At 37.1% G+C, this 20530-nt stretch overlaps 1 protein-coding gene across 2 annotated transcripts in view; it reads right to left on the reverse strand.

The window, feature by feature from the left end:
• Positions 1 to 20530, reverse strand: part of LOC106074210 (kalirin-like) — a 213023-nt gene that overhangs the window by 118500 nt on the left and 73993 nt on the right. For both annotated transcript variants that reach the window (XM_056014173.1, XM_056014172.1), the window contains exon 38: positions 760 to 1003. In XM_056014173.1, coding sequence (XP_055870148.1) covers positions 760 to 1003 — 244 coding nt within the window. The remainder of the gene's footprint in view (positions 1 to 759; positions 1004 to 20530) is intronic.

Raw genomic sequence — 20530 nt, forward strand, 5'->3', positions numbered from 1 at the left:
AGTATTTAACCATATGCCAAGTAAATCTACATGTAGTGAGGAGCCGCAGTTCAGCGCCGTTTTCAGACAGCAAGCACCAAACTACTTAAATTATAATCTCCTGATATAGTCTGAGGTGCTAACTTAATTTTGTGTTCACTGTACATTGTACATTATAGTGTTGTTGTTTTTTTCTGGCATGTTAATGTATGTCATCGTTATTCTGTATGCTCTTATCTTTTTATTATTTGGAATGCTCTTATCTTGCTATTATTGTGTATGCTCTTATCTTTCTATTATTTTGTATGCTCTTATCTTTTTATTATTTTGTATGCTCTTATCTTTCTATTATTTGGTATGCTCTTATCTTTTTATTATTTTGTATGCTCTTATCTTTTTATTATTTTGTATGCTCTTATCTTACTATTATTTTGTATGCTCTTATCTTTCTATTATTTTGAATAATTTCTTCATAAATGGGCTGCCTATGGACAACAAAAGGGAGATCAGAGCAAGTATTTGTTTTCCCACTCTGGAGTGAGTTAGTAGAATTTAGTCTAAATCTTAAAATTAAGTTCATTCAAAGTTGAACAACCAAGTATGAGTTATTTACTAAATTATTCTTAAACTAATGTGTTAGGACACGTGTTTTGTCCACTAGAAATTACTATATGAAGCTTTCCTTTTGAAAGATCCTGGTAACAATTACTTTCTATCTAAGTTGCACAAATGCAAGTCCTCTTTCTTCCTCTTATATAAGTTCCTACTCTACATACTCACCGTCCAAATCTATACTGTTCCTGGCCCCCGGCGTCTGTAAAAAGGACACCGGCTTGAGGATGGACATGGGCACCAATCCCTGGGCACTGTCTGCGCCGTCGGGAGGAAGCGTCCGCACCAAGCACCAGTCCAACTGCCCGGGCGAGGCGTCAATGATCTCCACTTGTTGCCCGTGCTGGACGCTGACCTCTTTGGGGCTAGAGGCCGTATAGTCTTCCAGTACAATCGTCACCTCCTGAACTCCCTGTTACGATAAAAGAAAAACAAACATGTATGAGTGATCTTGAGAGTTGGGGATACTATCACGTGTTGCTGATCAACTCAACAGCCACTATATAGCCAATAAACAATAAGTGTTTGTTGATTGTGACCTGAGCAGCGCTAATATGAGGCTATTTTAATGAAATAATTTGATAAAGCCATTAGCCTCAAAACCTGTGGGTGTGTGTTAGGGTGCATGGTCGGAACTAATTGTGAACCTTACTTTTCAATAATAAACTATGCAATAACAAACGATTCTTCAATAAGAAACCATTCTCTTCAATATCTCTTCAATGAGAAACCATTCTCTTCAATAAGAAACCATTCTCTTCAATAAGAAACCATTAAATAAGACATCATTCCATTCAATAAGAAACCATGCAATAGGAAACCATTCCCTTCAATAAAACGAAGAGCATTGCCTATATATTGAGGGCTCAATGATAACACAAAACAACATCACAACTACTGAGTACTTCATAATAACCAACCCACAACTTTTAAATCGTTATAACAAACAAGAAATAACTACTGAATGGTTATATCGAAACGTGGCAGTGCACGAACAGAGTGGAACCAAGAGACATAATTATAATAATAATTTAATTTAGACACCGCTGTTAACAAACAAAATGTAGGCTCAAGGCGCGTAAGCGTACAGACAAACTATAGTGGTATTCCCAGCGTGTGCTTCTCAAATCATCCCATCTACAGAAAGTATTCAAAGAAAGACCCCCCATTGTAATGCAGTCTATTTGGAGAGGTCCTATCTTAAAGGTGCACCAGTTGGACATCGCAGGATCTAAACCTACATTGAGAGAGACGAGAGAGGCTCAAGTGAATAGATTTGATTTGTTTCCACATTTCAAGGCCAGAAACTTGTTTGCTTTTACATATTAAATGCTTCGTCATAGGAGTAGCTAGGACTTTGCCATCATTTGGGGGCCCGGGGGCTTGACCTCTTAGGGGCCCCTGCATTTTGCATGTTTTATATTTAATGAAAAAAAAATTCAAACGGTCATTTGGGGGGCCCGCTCAAGTTGGGGCACTAGAGGATTTTTAAAATTTTCCCACCTCCCCCACCCTAGCTAGGCCACTGCTTCAAGTTTTCTTGATTAGATGAAGACAATATGTGTTGGTGTTGTTGTTTGTTACTGTTATAGACAAATGATCAGTTAGCACAGTGGGTGGGGACCATATTAAAAGCTCATAGAGAAAAACACGTCATATAAAAAAAAGGGCGATAAAAGGTAATCCAAAAAGTCAAACGTTATATTTAGTGAGATATTCAAATGACATGATGCCTGAAAAAAAGCAAACAAATTCAAAATAACAGGCCACATACAGAAATGGAATAAAACATAATAACTTACATTTAATGCAGAAATATGAAGCCATCACGGTGTATCGCTTACGTACAAGGTAGCAAACACCTGTACAGAAAGTACTTCGACTTCTGTTTCAAGCAAGGCACGTGCACAGTGCCACCCTGCTCCACTTTTTTAGTTTCCGAGTCAGTGCCAGTGGCTGGAAACTAGAATCGAACTTTGACCTTCCAGCCCAAAATAAATGAGCAGGAAAGATAATACTGTTGTTTTATCGGTGCACCAGGCGATACGAAATGTAAGGGGGGGCCCTCCTGTATGTATCCGTCGAGATCTAGTCTAAGCTTAACCGAATCCAAAGTTGTTTTCAGAGGTGAGAGAGAAGTTAGGAGAGAGAGAGGGAAGAGAGCATGAGAGAGGTAGTGGGGGGGGGGGGGGAGAGATGGAGAGAAGGAGAGAGCTATTTATATCCTGTTAATTTGTTGTACTTCACCATCCAATCTTTCTACTTTTGCCAATGAGTGTGACTCGTGTCACTGCATGGTACTAATTAGTGGAGAGCCCTGGCGTGGACAAACTAATGAAGCTGACTGTAACCTCCTTTGTTAACAAACATCTCAGACAAATGAGCACGTGCGAGAGTTGGATGCCCCTCGCATGGCGAGACTTTAACTTTGGAGCAGAGAAGTGTGCGTGCAAATCAACTCTGATGCTCAAGTGATCCACCCGCAAGTTCAATACAGGTCACTCAAAATAATCTTGTACATTTTATAAGTTACTATACTCTCTATATACATATGTATATGGTGTGTGTGTGTGTGTGTGAAAGACACAGAGAGAGAGAGAGAGACTAAACAACAATGATTATTTGAGTTTTTCAATATTTTAACTGACAATTACATTGGCTTTATTTGATTTCAGATATAGGATACATAAGTATATTAAACACCACAATATTTAGACACCACAATATTTAGACAGATAATGTTATTTGCGTAGAATGTATTCCATACAAAAAAAAATATCGTGATCATAATAACTAAGGCAACGAGATCGGCTCATTTGGAGTCCACATAAAGATACACAAACAGTTGGAGTCCACATAGAGATACACAAACAGTTGGAGTCCACATAAAGATACACAAACAGTTGGAGTCCACATAAAGATACACAAACAGTTGGAGTCCACATAAAGATACACAAACAGTTGGAGTCCACATAAAGATACACAAACAGTTGGAGTCCACATAGAGATACACAAACAGTTGGAGTCCACATAGAGATACACAAACAGTTGGAGTCCACATAAAGATACACAAACAGTTGGAGTCCACATAGAGATACACAAACAGTTGGAGTCCACATAAAGATACACAAACAGTTGGAGTCCACATAGAGATACACAAACAGTTGGAGTCCACATAGAGATACACAAACAGTTGGAGTCCACATAAAGATACACAAACAGTTGGAGTCCACATAGAGATACACAAACAGTTGGAGTCCACATAAAGATACACAAACAGTTGGAGTCCACATAGAGATACACAAACAGTTGGAGTCAACATAGAGATACCTAAAAAAAAAACAAAAAACATTTTTTCTTGCAAAGAAAGTATTCCTCTATATCACACCTGTACAAGTTTTTTTCTACATGTCATATTAAGACGTCATGTTTTTTACATCGCATTAGTACGTCTTATTTCCGTATGCCTTATTTTACAGGTCAAATTATTATTTCTGCCTGTCATAATCGTACATGTCAACTGTCTACATATATTTGTTCATGTCCTATTTTAAGGTTACATTTGTAAGTATACAATGTCTGCATGTTGTATTTGTTCATGTTACGTCTCCGTGTGTCATGTTTGTACAAATCAGTAGGCATTATTTGTACACGTTACGTCTCCGTGTGTCATGTTGGTACAAATCAGTAGGCATTATTTGTACACGTTACGTCTCCGCGTGTCATGTTTGTACAAATCAGTAGGCATTATTTGTACACGTTACGTCTCCGTGTGTCATGTTTGTACAAATCAGTAGGCATTATTTGTACACGTTACGTCTCCGAGTGTGTCATGTTTGTACAAATCAGTAGGCATTATTTGTACATGTTACGTTTCCGCGTGTCATGTTTGTACTAATCAGTAGGCATTATTTGTACACGTTACGTCTCCGCGTGTCATGTTTGTACAACTCAGTAGGTATTATTTGTACATGTGTTTTTGTATGCCATGAAAAACTCTTGAAAAGATCGGAATAATTTAACAAACTGAACTACGCTGCAAACATAGCCAAAAAAATTGTCATTTAAATATCAGGTCGTAATGTAGATCTAGGCTACATTGTATCACATAACAATTTAACTGCAGACTCAAACACCAGATCGTAATGTAGATCTAGGCTACATTGTATCACATAACAATTTAACAGCAAACTCAAACACCAGGTCGTAATGTAGATCTAGGCTACATTGTATCACATAACAATTTAACAGCAAACTCAAACACCAGGTCGTAATGTAGATCTAGGCTGTATCACATAACAATTTAACTGCAAACTCAAACACCAGGTCGTAATGTAGATCTAGGCTACATTGTATCACATAACAATTTAACAGCAAACTCAAACACCAGGTCGTAATGTAGATCTAGGCTGTATCACATAACAATTTAACAGCAAACTCAAACACCAGGTCGTAATGTAGATCTAGGCTACATTGTATCACATAACAATTTAACAGCAAACTCAAACACCAGGTCGTAATGTAGATCTAGGCTGTATCACATAACAATTTAACAGCAAACTCAAACACCAGGTCGTAATGTAGATCTAGGCTGTATCACATAACAATTTAACAGCAAACTCAAACACCAGGTCGTAATGTAGATCTAGGCTGTATCACATAACAATTTAACAGCAAACTCAAACACCAGGTAAAAAGATGGTTGGGATTAAATCACTGTACAAAAAAACAAGCAATTTTTTTAAAATCAGTTTTTATTAAACAAAGCTTATCTAAGAGAAATAACCCCGCACTTAAAACTATATCTTTCAGTAACGTATAAGGTGTTTCCCTTATACGATATGAAACAAAACTTTTTTAAAAATTCCAATAATTAATTGAAAACTAGGTCAATGTTTTATTTGACTCCTGTCTTGTTAGGAACAATGAATAACTGTGTTAAAGTTTCAACTGGATCCGAGAATGGGATGTGGGAGAAATCTCTTTTGACCAGACAGACAGACAGACAAAGTTGATGTAAGCTTCGTAAAAACAACAAACTACAATGTCTTCCATCTTGAAGAGAAAACATATGATCGTGTTATTGCCACTAGCTGACACTTGGTTTCACGAGTCAAGACACACCGAGAATGTCACCACCAATCGATGAAATAGGAAGAATCAAAATATTTTTTTTTTTTTTTTTTTGGTTGTAGCTTGCTGAATTTCGTAACACCGCGTCATTTTTTTTTCTTTATTGTCATCATCGGATTTTGTTTTCTTGAAACTTAAGCTAATCATTGTCCAGGTCAGCAGAGTTCAACTCCCCCCCCCCCCCCCCAGTCCCCGTGTTCTCTTATAAAGGAAGCGCTTTGTCCAAGTGATAGTCACTCCATTATTTACCAGTCCACAACAAGCGATGACCTGCCCAGTAGGCTGTTGCTAGATAAATAAATAGATCTATAAATATTTAAACAACACTTGTCTTTCTGTCTGTCTGGTAAAAAGTGGGCACACGTGATTTCTCCCACACCTATTCTCGGATCAAGTTAAAACTTCGCACAATTATTCATTGACATAGACAAGACATGAATCAATAAAACAAAAAAAAAATTGACCAATCAGACAATTAATTACTAGCAATTCATTATTTTGTTTAATAGCAACATGGCAAACTAATACTTCATATTTATACTAAATTTGTTGGGATTGCTTCCCTTCAATCATTGTTCACGCTATTTCTTCCTCACGCATTCTCCAATCAAGTTAATACTTTACACAATTATTTATTGTACCTAATAAAACATGAATCAATAAACAGAAATTCGCAGTCAATCAATTATTGGTAATTAATTATTTTGCTTGATATCGAATAAGGGAAATAGCTTGTACATTATTGGTAGATATTATTTTAATGACGGAGTTCTTCCTATTTAGATAAGCTTTGTTTTTTTTTTTTCCTAAAGGGTTTTTATATTTTGCTTGTTCATGTGTACAGCTACAGCCAAAATAAACAAAGTGATGAGCAGAATTTTTGGCTTTACTCACACTGGGTACGTGATCAAACTCCTGTTTTAAACACATGCCATTGATTTGAGGGGCAATGGATAACAAAACAGAAACAAACATCTCCTCTAACTGCAACACGGTTGCCGGGAGACATGTTTACTATCCGAGAAGTCATCAATTTATTCCGCTGTGCACATAGATGAGTGCTGTGGTTACACAACAAAAAAAAAAAAAAAAAATAGGGTGGATCTACTTTTCGATCAAAACGCCACTAGAGAGTTTATTTATCTACACAGAAAAGGAATGCAGATCAAGATAAGCGAGATGAGAGCGGGAGGGAGTGTGTTAGTGAAATAACAGGATGCTTCCTCTACTCTACAGCAATGTGCCTATTGACTCAATAGATCAAGAGAAAGTATTGCAACTGGTACATAATGTTTATACTATATAAATATATATGAAGCACGTTGCCAGAGCGGCAAAGCGCTTTGCTTCCACACCTGGGGTTCCGGGTTTGAATCCTGGCGAAGACTGGGATTGTTAATGTCGGGATCCTTGGGCGCCTCTGGGTCCAGCCAGCTCTAATGGGCACCTGACATTAGTTGGGGAAAAGTAAAGGCGATTGATCGTTGCGCTGACCACATGGCACCCTCGTTAACCGTAGGCCACAGAAGCAGAACTTTTTTTTTACTTTACATTTTACAAGCGATGTCATACTAATCCAAAGTATGTTGTTTTGTTCTATAGATCTCTCTATATATAATCTATTTGGACTGCGCATTTGACAAAAATACTTCTGATTCTTTGGTTCTTCATAATGTTCCGCTAGTAAAGACAACAGAAACATAATGTTCCACTAATAAAGACAACAGAAACATAATGTTCCACTAGTAAAGACAACAGAAACATAACGTTCCGCTAGTAAAGACAACAGAAACATAATGTTCCACTAGTAAAGACAACAGAAACATAATGTTCCGCTAGTAAAGACAACAGAAACATAATGTTCCACTAGTAAAGACAAAAGAAACATAATGTTCCAGTAGTAAAGGCAACAGAAACATAATGTTCCACTAGTAAAGACAACAGAAACATAATGTTCCGCTAGTAAAGACAACAGAAACATAATGTTCCACTAGTAAAGACAACAGAAACATAACGTTCCGCTAGTAAAGACAACAGAAACATAATGTTCCGCTAGTAAAGACAACAGAAACATAATGTTCCGCTAGTAAAGACAACAGAAACATAATGTTCCACTAGTAAAGACAAAAGAAACATAATGTTCCAGTAGTAAAGGCAACAGAAACATAATGTTCCACTAGTAAAGACAACAGAAACATAATGTTCCACTAGTAAAGACAACAGAAACATAATGTTCCACTAATAAAGACAACAGAAACATAATGTTCCACTAGTAAAGACAACAGAAACATAACGTTCCGCTAGTAAAGACAACAGAAACATAATGTTCCGCTAGTAAAGACAACAGAAACATAATGTTCCGCTAGTAAAGACAACAGAAACATAATGTTCCACTAGTAAAGACAAAAGAAACATAATGTTCCACTAGTAAAGGCAACAGAAACATAATGTTCCACTAGTAAAGACAACAGAAACATAATGTTCCACTAGTAAAGACAACAGAAACATAATGTTCCATTAGTAAAGACAACAGAAACATAATGTTCCGCTAGTAAAGACAACAGAAACATAATGTTCCACTAGTAAAGACAACAGAAACATAATGTTCCAGTAGTAAAGACAACAGAAACATAATGTTCCAGTAGTAAAGACAACAGAAACATAATGTTCCAGTAGTAAAGACAACAGAAACATAATGTTCCAGTAGTAAAGACAACAGAAACATAATGTTCCACTAGTAAAGACAACAGAAACATAATGTTCCACTAGTAAAGACAACAGAAACATAATGTTCCACTAGTAAAGACAACAGAAACATAATGTTCCACTAGTAAAGACAACAGAAACATAATGTTCCAGTAGTAAAGACAACAGAAACATAATGTTCCACTAGTAAAGACAACAGAAACATAATGTTCCAGTAGTAAAGACAACAGAAACATAATGTTCCAGTAGTAAAGACAACAGAAACATAATGTTCCACTAGTAAAGACAACAGAAACATAATGTTCCACTAGTAAAGACAACAGAAACATAATGTTCCAGTAGTAAAGACAACAGAAACATAATGTTCCAGTAGTAAAGACAACAGAAACATAATGTTCCAGTAGTAAAGACAACAGAAACATAATGTTCCACTAGTAAAGACAACAGAAACATAATGTTCCATTAGTAAAGACAACAGAAACATAATGTTCCACTAGTAAAGACAACAGAAACATAATGTTCCACTAGTAAAGACAACAGAAACATAATGTTCAACTAGTAAAGACAACAGAAACATAATGTTCCAGTAGTAAAGACAACAGAAACATAACGTTCCGCTAGTAAAGACAACAGAAACATAATGTTCCACTAGTAAAGACAACAGAAACATAATGTTCCACTAGTAAAGACAAAAGAAACATAATGTTCCAGTTGTAAAAGCAACAGAAACATAATGTTCCACTAGTAAAGACAACAGAAACATAATGTTCCGCTAGTAAAGACAACAGAAACATAATGTTCCACTAGTAAAGACAACAGAAACATAATGTTCCACTAGTAAAGACAACAGAAACATAATGTTCCACTAGTAAAGACAACAGAAACATAATGTTCCAGTAGTAAAGACAACAGAAACATAATGTTCCACTAGTAAAGACAACAGAAACATAATGTTCCACTAGTAAAGACAACAGAAACATAATGTTCCAGTAGTAAAGACAACAGAAACATAATGTTCCACTAGTAAAGACAACAGAAACATAATGTTCCACTAGTAAAGACAACAGAAACATAATGTTCCACTAGTAAAGACAACAGAAACATAATGTTCCAGTAGTAAAGACAACAGAAACATAATGTTCCAGTAGTAAAGACAACAGAAACATAATGTTCCAGTAGTAAAGACAACAGAAACATAATGTTCCACTAGTAAAGACAACAGAAACATAATGTTCCATTAGTAAAGACAACAGAAACATAATGTTCCACTAGTAAAGACAACAGAAACATAATGTTCCACTAGTAAAGACAACAGAAACATAATGTTCAACTAGTAAAGACAACAGAAACATAATGTTCCAGTAGTAAAGACAACAGAAACATAACGTTCCGCTAGTAAAGACAACAGAAACATAATGTTCCACTAGTAAAGACAACAGAAACATAATGTTCCACTAGTAAAGACAAAAGAAACATAATGTTCCAGTTGTAAAGGCAACAGAAACATAATGTTCCACTAGTAAAGACAACAGAAACATAATGTTCCGCTAGTAAAGACAACAGAAACATAATGTTCCACTAGTAAAGACAACAGAAACATAATGTTCCACTAGTAAAGACAACAGAAACATAATGTTCCACTAGTAAAGACAACAGAAACATAATGTTCCAGTAGTAAAGACAACAGAAACATAATGTTCCACTAGTAAAGACAACAGAAACATAATGTTCCACTAGTAAAGACAACAGAAACATAATGTTCCAGTAGTAAAGACAACAGAAACGTAATGTTCCAGTAGTAAAGACAACAGAAACATAATGTTCCACTAGTAAAGACAACAGAAACATAATGTTCCACTAGTAAAGACAACAGAAACATAATGTTCCATTAGTAAAGACAACAGAAACATAATGTTCCACTAGTAAAGACAACAGAAACATAATGTTCCAGTAGTAAAGACAACAGAAACATAATGTTCAACTAGTAAAGACAACAGAAACATAATGTTCCATTAGTAAAGACAACAGAAACATAATGTTCCACTAGTAAAGACAACAGAAACATAATGTTCCACTAGTAAAGACAACAGAAACATAATGTTCCACTAGTAAAGACAACAGAAACATAATGTTCCAGTAGTAAAGACAACAGAAACATAATGTTAAGTCATAAACTGCTTCTGTCAAAGTTCAGACCAGTCCCCAGGGCAGGACCTGTCAAGACTAACGAGGACTATCGTCCTAGCTGAAGATTCCAAGAGTCTCAATAGCCAGGGTCACTCGTCTAATTAGAATCCCTAGCATTGAAACACACAGAAAGGGTCAAAATGAATAAAAAGATTCTTTAAATAATGTCGTACTAGAAGAGATTACTTTGTACACTGAGGAGCAGGTCAACGAAAGTGGCTTGTGAAACATGTACGTCTTTGATAAGACAAGTAAACAAGAAACTAATCAACCACATTCTCTCTCTCTCTCTCTCACCCCCACACTCCACAAACACCCCACACACCCCACAAACTCTTTGCCTCGCTCAAGTGATAGCTATTAAGCGAGAATGCACGTGCTAAACAAATTACGAATGCGGTCAAGGGTGAATAACCTGAGACCAAGACTTACAAAACTAATGACTATATCCAAAATAGATCAAACATTCAAGCCTCGTTTTAGCAAAGAAGTAGTCACCAGCTTCAACATTAACTCACGCAAGAACAGAATTGAATAATTAAAAAAAAAAAAATGAAGTCACTTAAATTTGAATAAGTGATAAATTCAAACTAAGTTAGAGGTTCGAATTCAAGTATCTCATTATCATCCAGTTGTTCCCAAACGTTTGAATCATGGAACACTTCGCACATTCGTATTCGGAACACTTCGCACATTCGTATTTGGAACACTTCGCACATTCGTATTTGGAACACTTCGCACATTCGGAACACTTTGGATTTTTATACTTGTTTAAAGTTTTTGTTTAAATAAAAATTATAATTTATTAAAACAAATTTTAAATTTGGCATTTTTATTTATTCCCAATATAAAACAATAATGAAATACAGACAATAACACATGAAAATGTTATATGACTGATAATATTGTATGCTTGCAGAGCATACACTCTTGGTATCAGGCAAGACATTGATAACCTCATATCTGGTGTAGTGTCGAGCCTGTTTCATTACTTTAACTAGATCTGTTCCTACCTAGTAAGAGAATCCTGCTTCGCACAAATACGATGTAGGAAACTCAGGTAAAATAATGAGCCGCTTATTTTAAAATATTGTGATACTCTTCAGACAAACTCGATCAGAAACCATTTAATGGTTGAACTTTGTTTCGAATTAGTTTGAATCTAGATCAGTTCCAAGCTTTATTTCTGCAAGGGACGGACTAGAGTTACCCCACGTAATTTTAGAGGCGAAAAAAAAAAAGAAGTGAGAGGGAGAACAAGTAGTATTCACCGTCACAAAATCGCAGGGCCGGACTTAGCCATTGAGGGCCCAATGCGAAACGGATTTCGCGGAGCTCAGTTTGGGTAGGGATACGGACAATAAGTGAAAATTAAGAGTTTGTATTAGAAAATATATTCGTCTTTGCATTTTATTCATTCTTTACTACGCACAGAATTACTACACGAGCTTTGCGTGTAGCGAAGTCATACAGTATATCATAAGAATTCTGTTTCCTACATAGATCACGCTCAATAGCAAGAATTACCAAATGTTTAAATCGCTTTGAGAATTGTTGACCTCAAGTAGTTCCTTATTAGTTTCAGACGCACGAAGCTTCTTTCACTAGATTCCACAATTACGGATATCGCATAATGCCGTTTTTTTTTATCGCGCGTAGCATTGGCGTTTTCCATATTGAATGACACCCCAAAATGACAATTTTTGTCTATATATTTCAGGAGATTTGTATGACTTTTCTAAAGATTTTAATAATTTCCGGATATTTCCAGGACTTTTTCGTATATTTTGCAATTTCAGGAGCTTTCCAGGAGCTCCTGGTAAATCAGGAGGCCGCGGGAAATCTGTTATAAGTTATAAAATGGTTTAATTTAATAATTTATACACCTAGAATTAGCGCGGGTCCTATGAAAGTGCGGGGGGCACACTGCGGACGCATAGGGTTGCAGTGGCCTAAGGCCGACCCTGCAAACTAGCGGCGTATGCTACGCCGCCGGTCGATTAGTATAATTTAATTCCCCACCCTAGCTGTATGTTAGGCGTGGCCAATGTTTTTCCTCTTAACATTGCTTGGCAATTTTATCGGACTGCATTCCTGTTCTCCCGGAGGTGTGATATTCCATTCATACACCTGAAAGTAGATCTCATTAGTTATCCCAGTAGAGTCATTAGTTCTAGTCCCGACCAAATCACCAAGAGTTATTTTAGCACTTCATTTTAATCATAGTATGCTGAGAATACTTTAGGATGCCACGGGCAATCGCAAAAGCACCAGTAGGTCTAGTTTTAATGTCCCGTGTTCGAATCCAGGTGACAATAGAGATTTAAAGTGCATCGCTGGCCTCTAAGTAAATCCTATTTAATTGACTTGACTGCATTCGACTTCTTAGATTTCTATTGATGAATGTTATGCTTTAACTTGTTCTAATAATAGTCCACCATACTATAATGAGATCCTGGCGTTAGCTGGGGAAAGTAAAAGCGGTTGGTCGTGGTGATAGCCACGTGACACCCTCGTTAACCGTCGGACAAAGAATCAGATGAACTTTGCATCATCTGCCCTGTAGATCGCAAGGCCTGAATAGGATACTTCACTTTGAATAATATTCTAGATAAGAGAATGTGTAGCCCATGGATAGTTTACTTTTTACTTTGAATAATACTTTAGATAAGAGAATGTGTAGACCATGGATAGTTTACTTTTTACTTTGAATAATACTTTAGATAAGAGAATGTGTAGGACATGGATAGTTTACATTTTACTTTGAATAATATTTTAGATAAGAGAATGTGTAGATCATGGGTAGTCTACTATTTACTTTGAATAATATTTTAGATAAGAGAATATGTAGATCATGGGTAGTTTACTATTTACTTTGAATAATATTTTAGATAAGAGAATGTGTAGATCATGGGTAGTTTACTATTTACTTTGAATAATATTTTAGATAAGAGAATGTGTAGACCATGGATAGTTTACTTTTTACTTTGAATAATATTTTAGATAAGAGAAAATCATGGGTAGTTTACTATTTACTTTGAATAATACTTTAGATAAGAGACGAAGTTAACTAGTCGCCGCAATACTCACCGGAAGTGATGTTTCATCCTTTTTATTCCTAGACTTCCATTGCACTAGCTTCACTATCATGACTCCAAAGTTGCGGAACGCCATCTGCGGTTTAACTGGTGCGGTCAGTGTATCCACTTTGTCCACTGACGACGGTGGGACTAGCCCCACGCACATAGACACAAACAAGGAAACTTAAGCAGAACACATACGTTAGAATAACCACTCCCACACATGGCAAATTAACACCGACATCCGAAAACGGCATGGTCAAACGGGGGAGCCCATGCTGAGGTCCGTCAGTGCAACGATGCACTCACTTGAAGGTATCCATGAGGTCTTTGAGATCCTGTCGATACGTATGTATGGTAGCCAAGAATGTGCACTTCAATTCTAAATGAAAAGGTATCAGAATCTTACGCTATGCAGGAGACATTCGTCAAGTCAGGAATTAAAACTGAGATACTAAGAAGCAGTTCCTTATAAAAAGTATGACATTTTTTGTTTGTTCTTAATGACAGCTAGATGATCAGATATAACAACAATTATCTGGAAAACAGGTACATACATGCTTACAGGGCAGGGCATTTAGATCTAGTCATCAGTATCTATGGCCATATTACAAGGTCTTCGGGGCTCGCAAAAACCTTCCTTCAGTGAACAGTACCAGGAAAAATAAGAAGAAGCAGACAGAGAAAGCGATGGGAAGACAACATAAAAGAATGGACGTGCCTGCCATTGAAAGAGGTTCTATCCAAGGCAAAAGACAGACAGGAATGGAGAAAGACGGTCGACAAACGTTGCATGGTGTCCCAACGGCCCAACAGACTATGGTACAGGTAAATCAGCAAAACATATTTCATGTGCATGTCTTGTTGTTGATACAGAGAGAGTAGCATAAAAAAAAAACAGATGTCTAGGCAGTAAAGGGCACTAACACTTATCAAAGTCACAGCAGACGATACAGCGGAGGAAGTGATTCAGATCGATATTGGTTAGGATATTTTTTTAAAGCCACTTTCCTTATGCATGACGACATGTTCAACTCGGTGAGACACGTAAAACCAGATGTAATCAAAACAATCGAAACACTCTTGTCATAATGAACTGCTAGATACATGATGCCTACTGTGTTGAGTTGAACTACAATTTAAAACAAAAATATTCAATGCTTACCCGACCAAAAAAAAAAAAAAATCTATACGTTTATCTAAAATTAATTTATTGTTTAAAAATAAAGCACCAATGACTGTGGTAAAATGATAAGCTACTCGTTAAAAACAAACTGTCATATCACTAGCCCTGGACTCGGTAACAAAACAATCATAAACAAACTGATATATTAATAGTTCTGGGGGTCAGTTACTAAGCGACAAAGCCAGCCCATCCAGTTAAGAGTCAACCTATCAGCGGCGATGACGAAAGTGTCTGGTGTTTACAGTGGAATAGGGAAGTGAATACGTCATGGTATTGTCCGAAGTGAAATCTGATGACCCAGTGTATGCCGGACATCCTTGTTTACGTGGAGAGATAACAGAATTGCGCTGTATGAAATAGATATATATCTAATAAACAAAGTAGAATGTAAGGTGTATGGATGGATATAGATTATTATAGCCTATGTATGTCCCACATAGAAATCAAAACCGTTTGACCAATCTCGAAAAAAAAAACCTGGCATAAATGTCTCTTAGATCTTGGCGGAGACCGTAGTGTATGTTTAAAGTCCCTCCCACAATCGGACAAAAAAAAAATTATCGCTATTAAAGAACGAAACTTTTCAATAAATCGGGTAAATCCGTTTTCACAGTATTTTATAGTTGATACGTCGGATAAAGTGGTACTAAATTTAAGGGCACCTTCGCCATGTTTGACATCTTAATCCAGACTACAAGATCAATAATACCCAAACTAAGACCCGCAGGCTGCGGGTACTGCCCGGCAAATATATATATATATATATATATATATATATATATATATATATATATATATATATATATATATATATAAAGAGAGAGAGAGAGACAATGCCTCCTTTATAAAGCTTATAGAGTAATTATTTTTTACTTAATAACTAATAAATGTTTGTTGTTGTTGTTTTCAAAGAAACATTGTTTTACCCGCCCGACCCCCCCCCCTTTTCCTAAACCTCCGGAAATGGAATCATGGTTAAGCGAATGTATAGATCGACTAGACTTTGCGATATCCTAGTGATATGCCTTTAGATCTACACTTCGAAGACGATGCGCAAAATGTTCCTGAAGATTAATTAATTAAAAATTAAACTCTTTAATGAATGCGGAAATACCCGAAGACATATGGTCCGTTTAAGATAAGTATTCCTCTAGCCAAATTTAAATGGTCTTTCTTTATATACTTTGAAAAAAGTATAACGGTCATACTAGTTGCTTTTTTTTTTCTCCCAGTGTGGCCAACGAGCTAGTAATTCTTTTCTCAACGATATACACGTTTTGGAGTGTGTGTGTGTGTGTTTCTAGGAAGACTTGTAAGATGTTCGATTGGTTGTGGATGATGCAACATAGGTGGCATTGCCGTCATAGGTGCTAGTTAGGACAGACCACTCCAGAACAGAGATATCAAGGTTGGGTTATTGTAATGAGTTGGGTGTTTAAAAATAGTCTAGTACATTAATTTTACCTCACACCAACTTGATGTTGTCTATATTACAAATAAAAGTTCTATTTAGTTTTGTTCACAAGGAAGTCATTCAAGTTTTATAAAATTCCTTTTCAGACCCTGCGATCTATAGGGCAAAGGATGTAAAGGTCATTTGTTTCTGTGGCCCAGGGTTAACAAGGGTGTTATGTGGCTAGCACAACGACTCAAGTTTTATAAGTTAAGATATAATACGCATACAACGGTTTAGTTGTCTACCAGCAGTTTGGTGCTACAAGTCAACGGCCGTCAACAACAATACATCAACTGTCAAATTTCTAGGAAAATCGTTTGAGCCGTTTTCGAAATCCGTGTCCAGGTTCCACCCAGGTTTTTCCCACCCAGCAGGTTTTAGGTTCCACGAAGATGAATAGAGGTATTGTTTTCAAAAAAAAAAGGGGGGGGTGTGGGCTGGTATCAAATACGGCACACGTTTTATAAGTGAAGATATGGAGGAAATAAAGAAGAAAAGTACGTGACCATCTTTCAGCGTTGTTTTCTTACCTTCTAGAGTGTAAAGGCAGATGACGCAGAGAGGAAAGAATGCTGTACATAGGAGTTCAATAATTCAATGTTTAAACTGCCAGTTAGAACAAGTACTTGTCATTATTGACTGCTGGGAGACACTAGCTGGATGTACTGTGGTCGTGGGAGGGGGGAGGAGAAATTTAATAATACAGCTGCCAACTCAAGTTAAAAATAAACACTTGGGGCAGAGGAGGCGACATGAAGAGGGGTGCCTCGGGAGTAACGCTCATCAGTTTAAGATTTATCTATAGATTTGATTTATATCGCTCACTACCCCCACACTAAACACAAACACACACGAGAATCTACACTCACACTTTACATTACACATCGCGGCCCTAGTCACGTCTACAAGACACGCGACGACACTGAGCCCTAGCAGCCATCGTGTAATGGGAGGACCATCATCTCTTCAACTTTCAATTCTTCAACTCGTAAACAACAAGGCTAGTTCAAGAATAAACGGTCCTAGAGTTACAACGGAATATACTTTGCTGAGACGGACCTAGTGAATCTTTGCTAAGATACATTAGCCAAAGGCAACGAACTGTATTTCTAAATAAAGAAAATGGAATGCATCTATAGAGAGATCAAAAGTGCACGTTGTAGTACATAAATGTATCTTGGACCTATTATAAGTACTCTTGTTGCTAATAACAACGGAAAGTTTTGTCCAAGAAAACAAGAGATGTTTGTTCCCAACGAAAGTGCCTTCAAAAGAGAAGACAATTACGTCATCGGCCACGCGTTCATCAAGTCGTGCGTGTTGGGTAGAGACTTAAACTAAGTCACTGGTTCTCCTGGCTCTATAATGACACAAGCAAAGAAGGAGCACTTGTATGACTTTGTCCTTGAATAGGGACTAAAAAATGTGGCTTGATCTTTGTTTCTAAGTATTTTATTAAGTTGTGTTTTTGTATTTGTAAATTATGGTTGAGTGTATTATTGGTATTATTGCTGCTTCACTTTTGAGTCTTTTGTCCTGAAGAGTCTCCAAATTTGATGATTTTACCAATGGTGATACTCTAGACAAATTAAAAAATTGTTTTAAAGCTCAGTGTTCTATGATGCTTCTAGATTCTTTATGTTAATTTAGTTTATATTTATATTAAATTACACATCACTACTATTATTAAATCATAGAAAAATAATTATTCATTGGGCCTATTTATTCTACGAATCAAGTTTTATTACCATTCCATTATTTAATTCTAAATGAACAAATTGTGCTCTGTGATTTCTATCCAAGACAACTTGTCTTACACTAGAGTGTTAGTGTCACTAGAACTTAATCATCACTTCGTCCCTACAACATTAGGGCAGGCCTTAGATAACTGGAGGCCCTAGGCCAAGTGAAGTTTTTTGGCCCCAAATCAAATAGAAAAAAATATTGCGCATTCTATTTTAGTGACTCCAACAAGCTTCACTATTTCGTCTCTTAAAAATATTGTTTTTGAGTCCTGTGCGAGTTCCCCCATCAATCGAAGGCACTAGGCGGCTGCCTAGTTTGCCTTTGCCAAAGGCCGGTCCTGACAACATGAGAACCCACATAACAGAAGGGCTTAATACAATTCTATCATGTATTTGGAAGGTCAATGTCATGAAAATGGTCTCAAGTGTTGAACTACAAATGCGAGTAGATGTCAAAGAAGCAGTCGACAGACACACACAGAAATACTATTCCAGCTATGCACAGCTCCTAACCTTCTCCATCAAGACTAATTTCCCAAGTAACCGGAAATGACCTTTCCGGAACAGCCCGTTGCTCCTTTCTCAGAGCTCCATTAAATCGGAACAAATTTACTTAGGAAGATTACAGATGTGTCTTGTGGTCTGTGTCAGGAGAACTGTGTGGTTACAGTATTTAAGAGTGGATACTCGCGCGGTTAAGCCGGTTAAGGTTATAAAGTAAGTCTGGTGAATTGGTGTAACTAACATTCTCTTTTATTTACGATTTGGCGTAGCAAATATTATTATATTATTGCTGAAATACTTGACCAAAAAAAAACAAACATAGAGGGTCGACAGTTTGGCAAAGCTAGGAACGCTTTTAGACCCACCAGAGGAGCCGCAAACATACGAGAGTGTAATAGCTAGGATTTGTGAATGGATCAAGTCCAAATGGTACAACAGCTGGGACCTTTGTAGCACGGGACGGGAAGTCTGGAAAGTTCTCAAACGCCCTAACATAAAAAGACGAGTGGTGGCAACTAGACAGAAAGGAGCAAGCAATCTTGGCACGATTCCGCACTGGACACTGTCCGCTAGGATCCGGGAGAATCACGACCCCGGGTGTCGACACTGCCACGCTGAAGACGAGGCCGTGGAGCACAACCTCTACGAATGCAGGATGCTCAGAAACATATTCAAAGATACGACTAGTCTTGAAACAGATAGAACTGTTGCATGCGGGGGTCTTGCTCTGTACGGAGACAGGCAGACCCTATTAAACACTGCCAGATACCTGGACCGTGCTGTAAGGGATTAATCCCAGTTCGGAGCCTTGGTGCATGGAGAATTACAATGGTTGCGATGAATGTAATCAAGCGATTTGGATTGTTCATAACTTATCATAAATCATCACCAAATAATTTAACAAAATGCCATACATATTTTATTGTATTAAGTATGTATGTTTAAATTAGAATTTATATTGCTTCTTTAAAAAAAAATACAATTCTGTGAAATAATTGTGTTATCAAAATCTTTGGTCGGAACATTTCCATGATGCAAATGAACTAGTCAGACAAAATGAGAAAAGCACATCAAACTTGTGGTAGAAAACAAGATACTCTGTATACACAGTAAGGCTAGTCGTTATTTCTCCCATTATAAAAAAATATATGTACGTAGATCAATACGACGTTATACTGGTGCAAATAGTTTTGAGAGTTGTTTTTTTTACGTCGTTGAAGACTGAAATATAACTATAACTTGGGAATAAAACCCAGCCCTGGAAGCACTGTAGACCCACTAGAGAGAACAAAAGGTGACCTCGGTGCTTTCTATTTAATGGCTCACTAAGCAAGGATCTGACACGCCGAGCTGAGGGGAAGTTATAAAGTTGTTAATGTACAGGCAGCGTCACTCAACGTGTTATCTCCACCTTGATGACTTTTAATTGGACGCATCGGCCCTTAAAGGTCAAAGTTCGGGCTACTCACATAGGCATGAAGTAAATGTTCCCTTTCATTTTCAACAATGTCATTAAACTCAAAGCTACAGGACGACGCATAAAAATTCAAAATTTTGGGAAGGAAAAAAAAGGCTGGGGTGTGTGGGCCAGAGTCTATGGGAGAGCTAAACAGGAAAGCTGAGCAGAGCTAGACAGAGGAAAGTAAACGAACGTTTACAATTTTGGCAATATTAAAAAAGGGAGACATGGGGGGGGGGGGGGTGGAGAGAAAAAGAGAGGGGGGGACGAGAGAGAGTTAATGACATCAGCCCAAATAAAGCTTCCAATGTAGAAACGATAAAGCCAGTGGAAACAATTAAAGCAGTCAATTAGGGTTAACTAGTCAATGGATACAGGAACCAGAGAGCATAGTCTAAATATAGGGTCAAGCAATTAGTTGAGGTGATCCTCTAAACATTCCTTCATACTCCCTTTACACTTTCTTAAAGTTTGAAAGCCCAA

The sequence above is a fragment of the Biomphalaria glabrata genome, chromosome 16 (genome assembly GCF_947242115.1).
Source record: "Biomphalaria glabrata chromosome 16, xgBioGlab47.1, whole genome shotgun sequence".
Taxonomy (NCBI): Eukaryota; Metazoa; Mollusca; class Gastropoda; family Planorbidae; genus Biomphalaria; species Biomphalaria glabrata.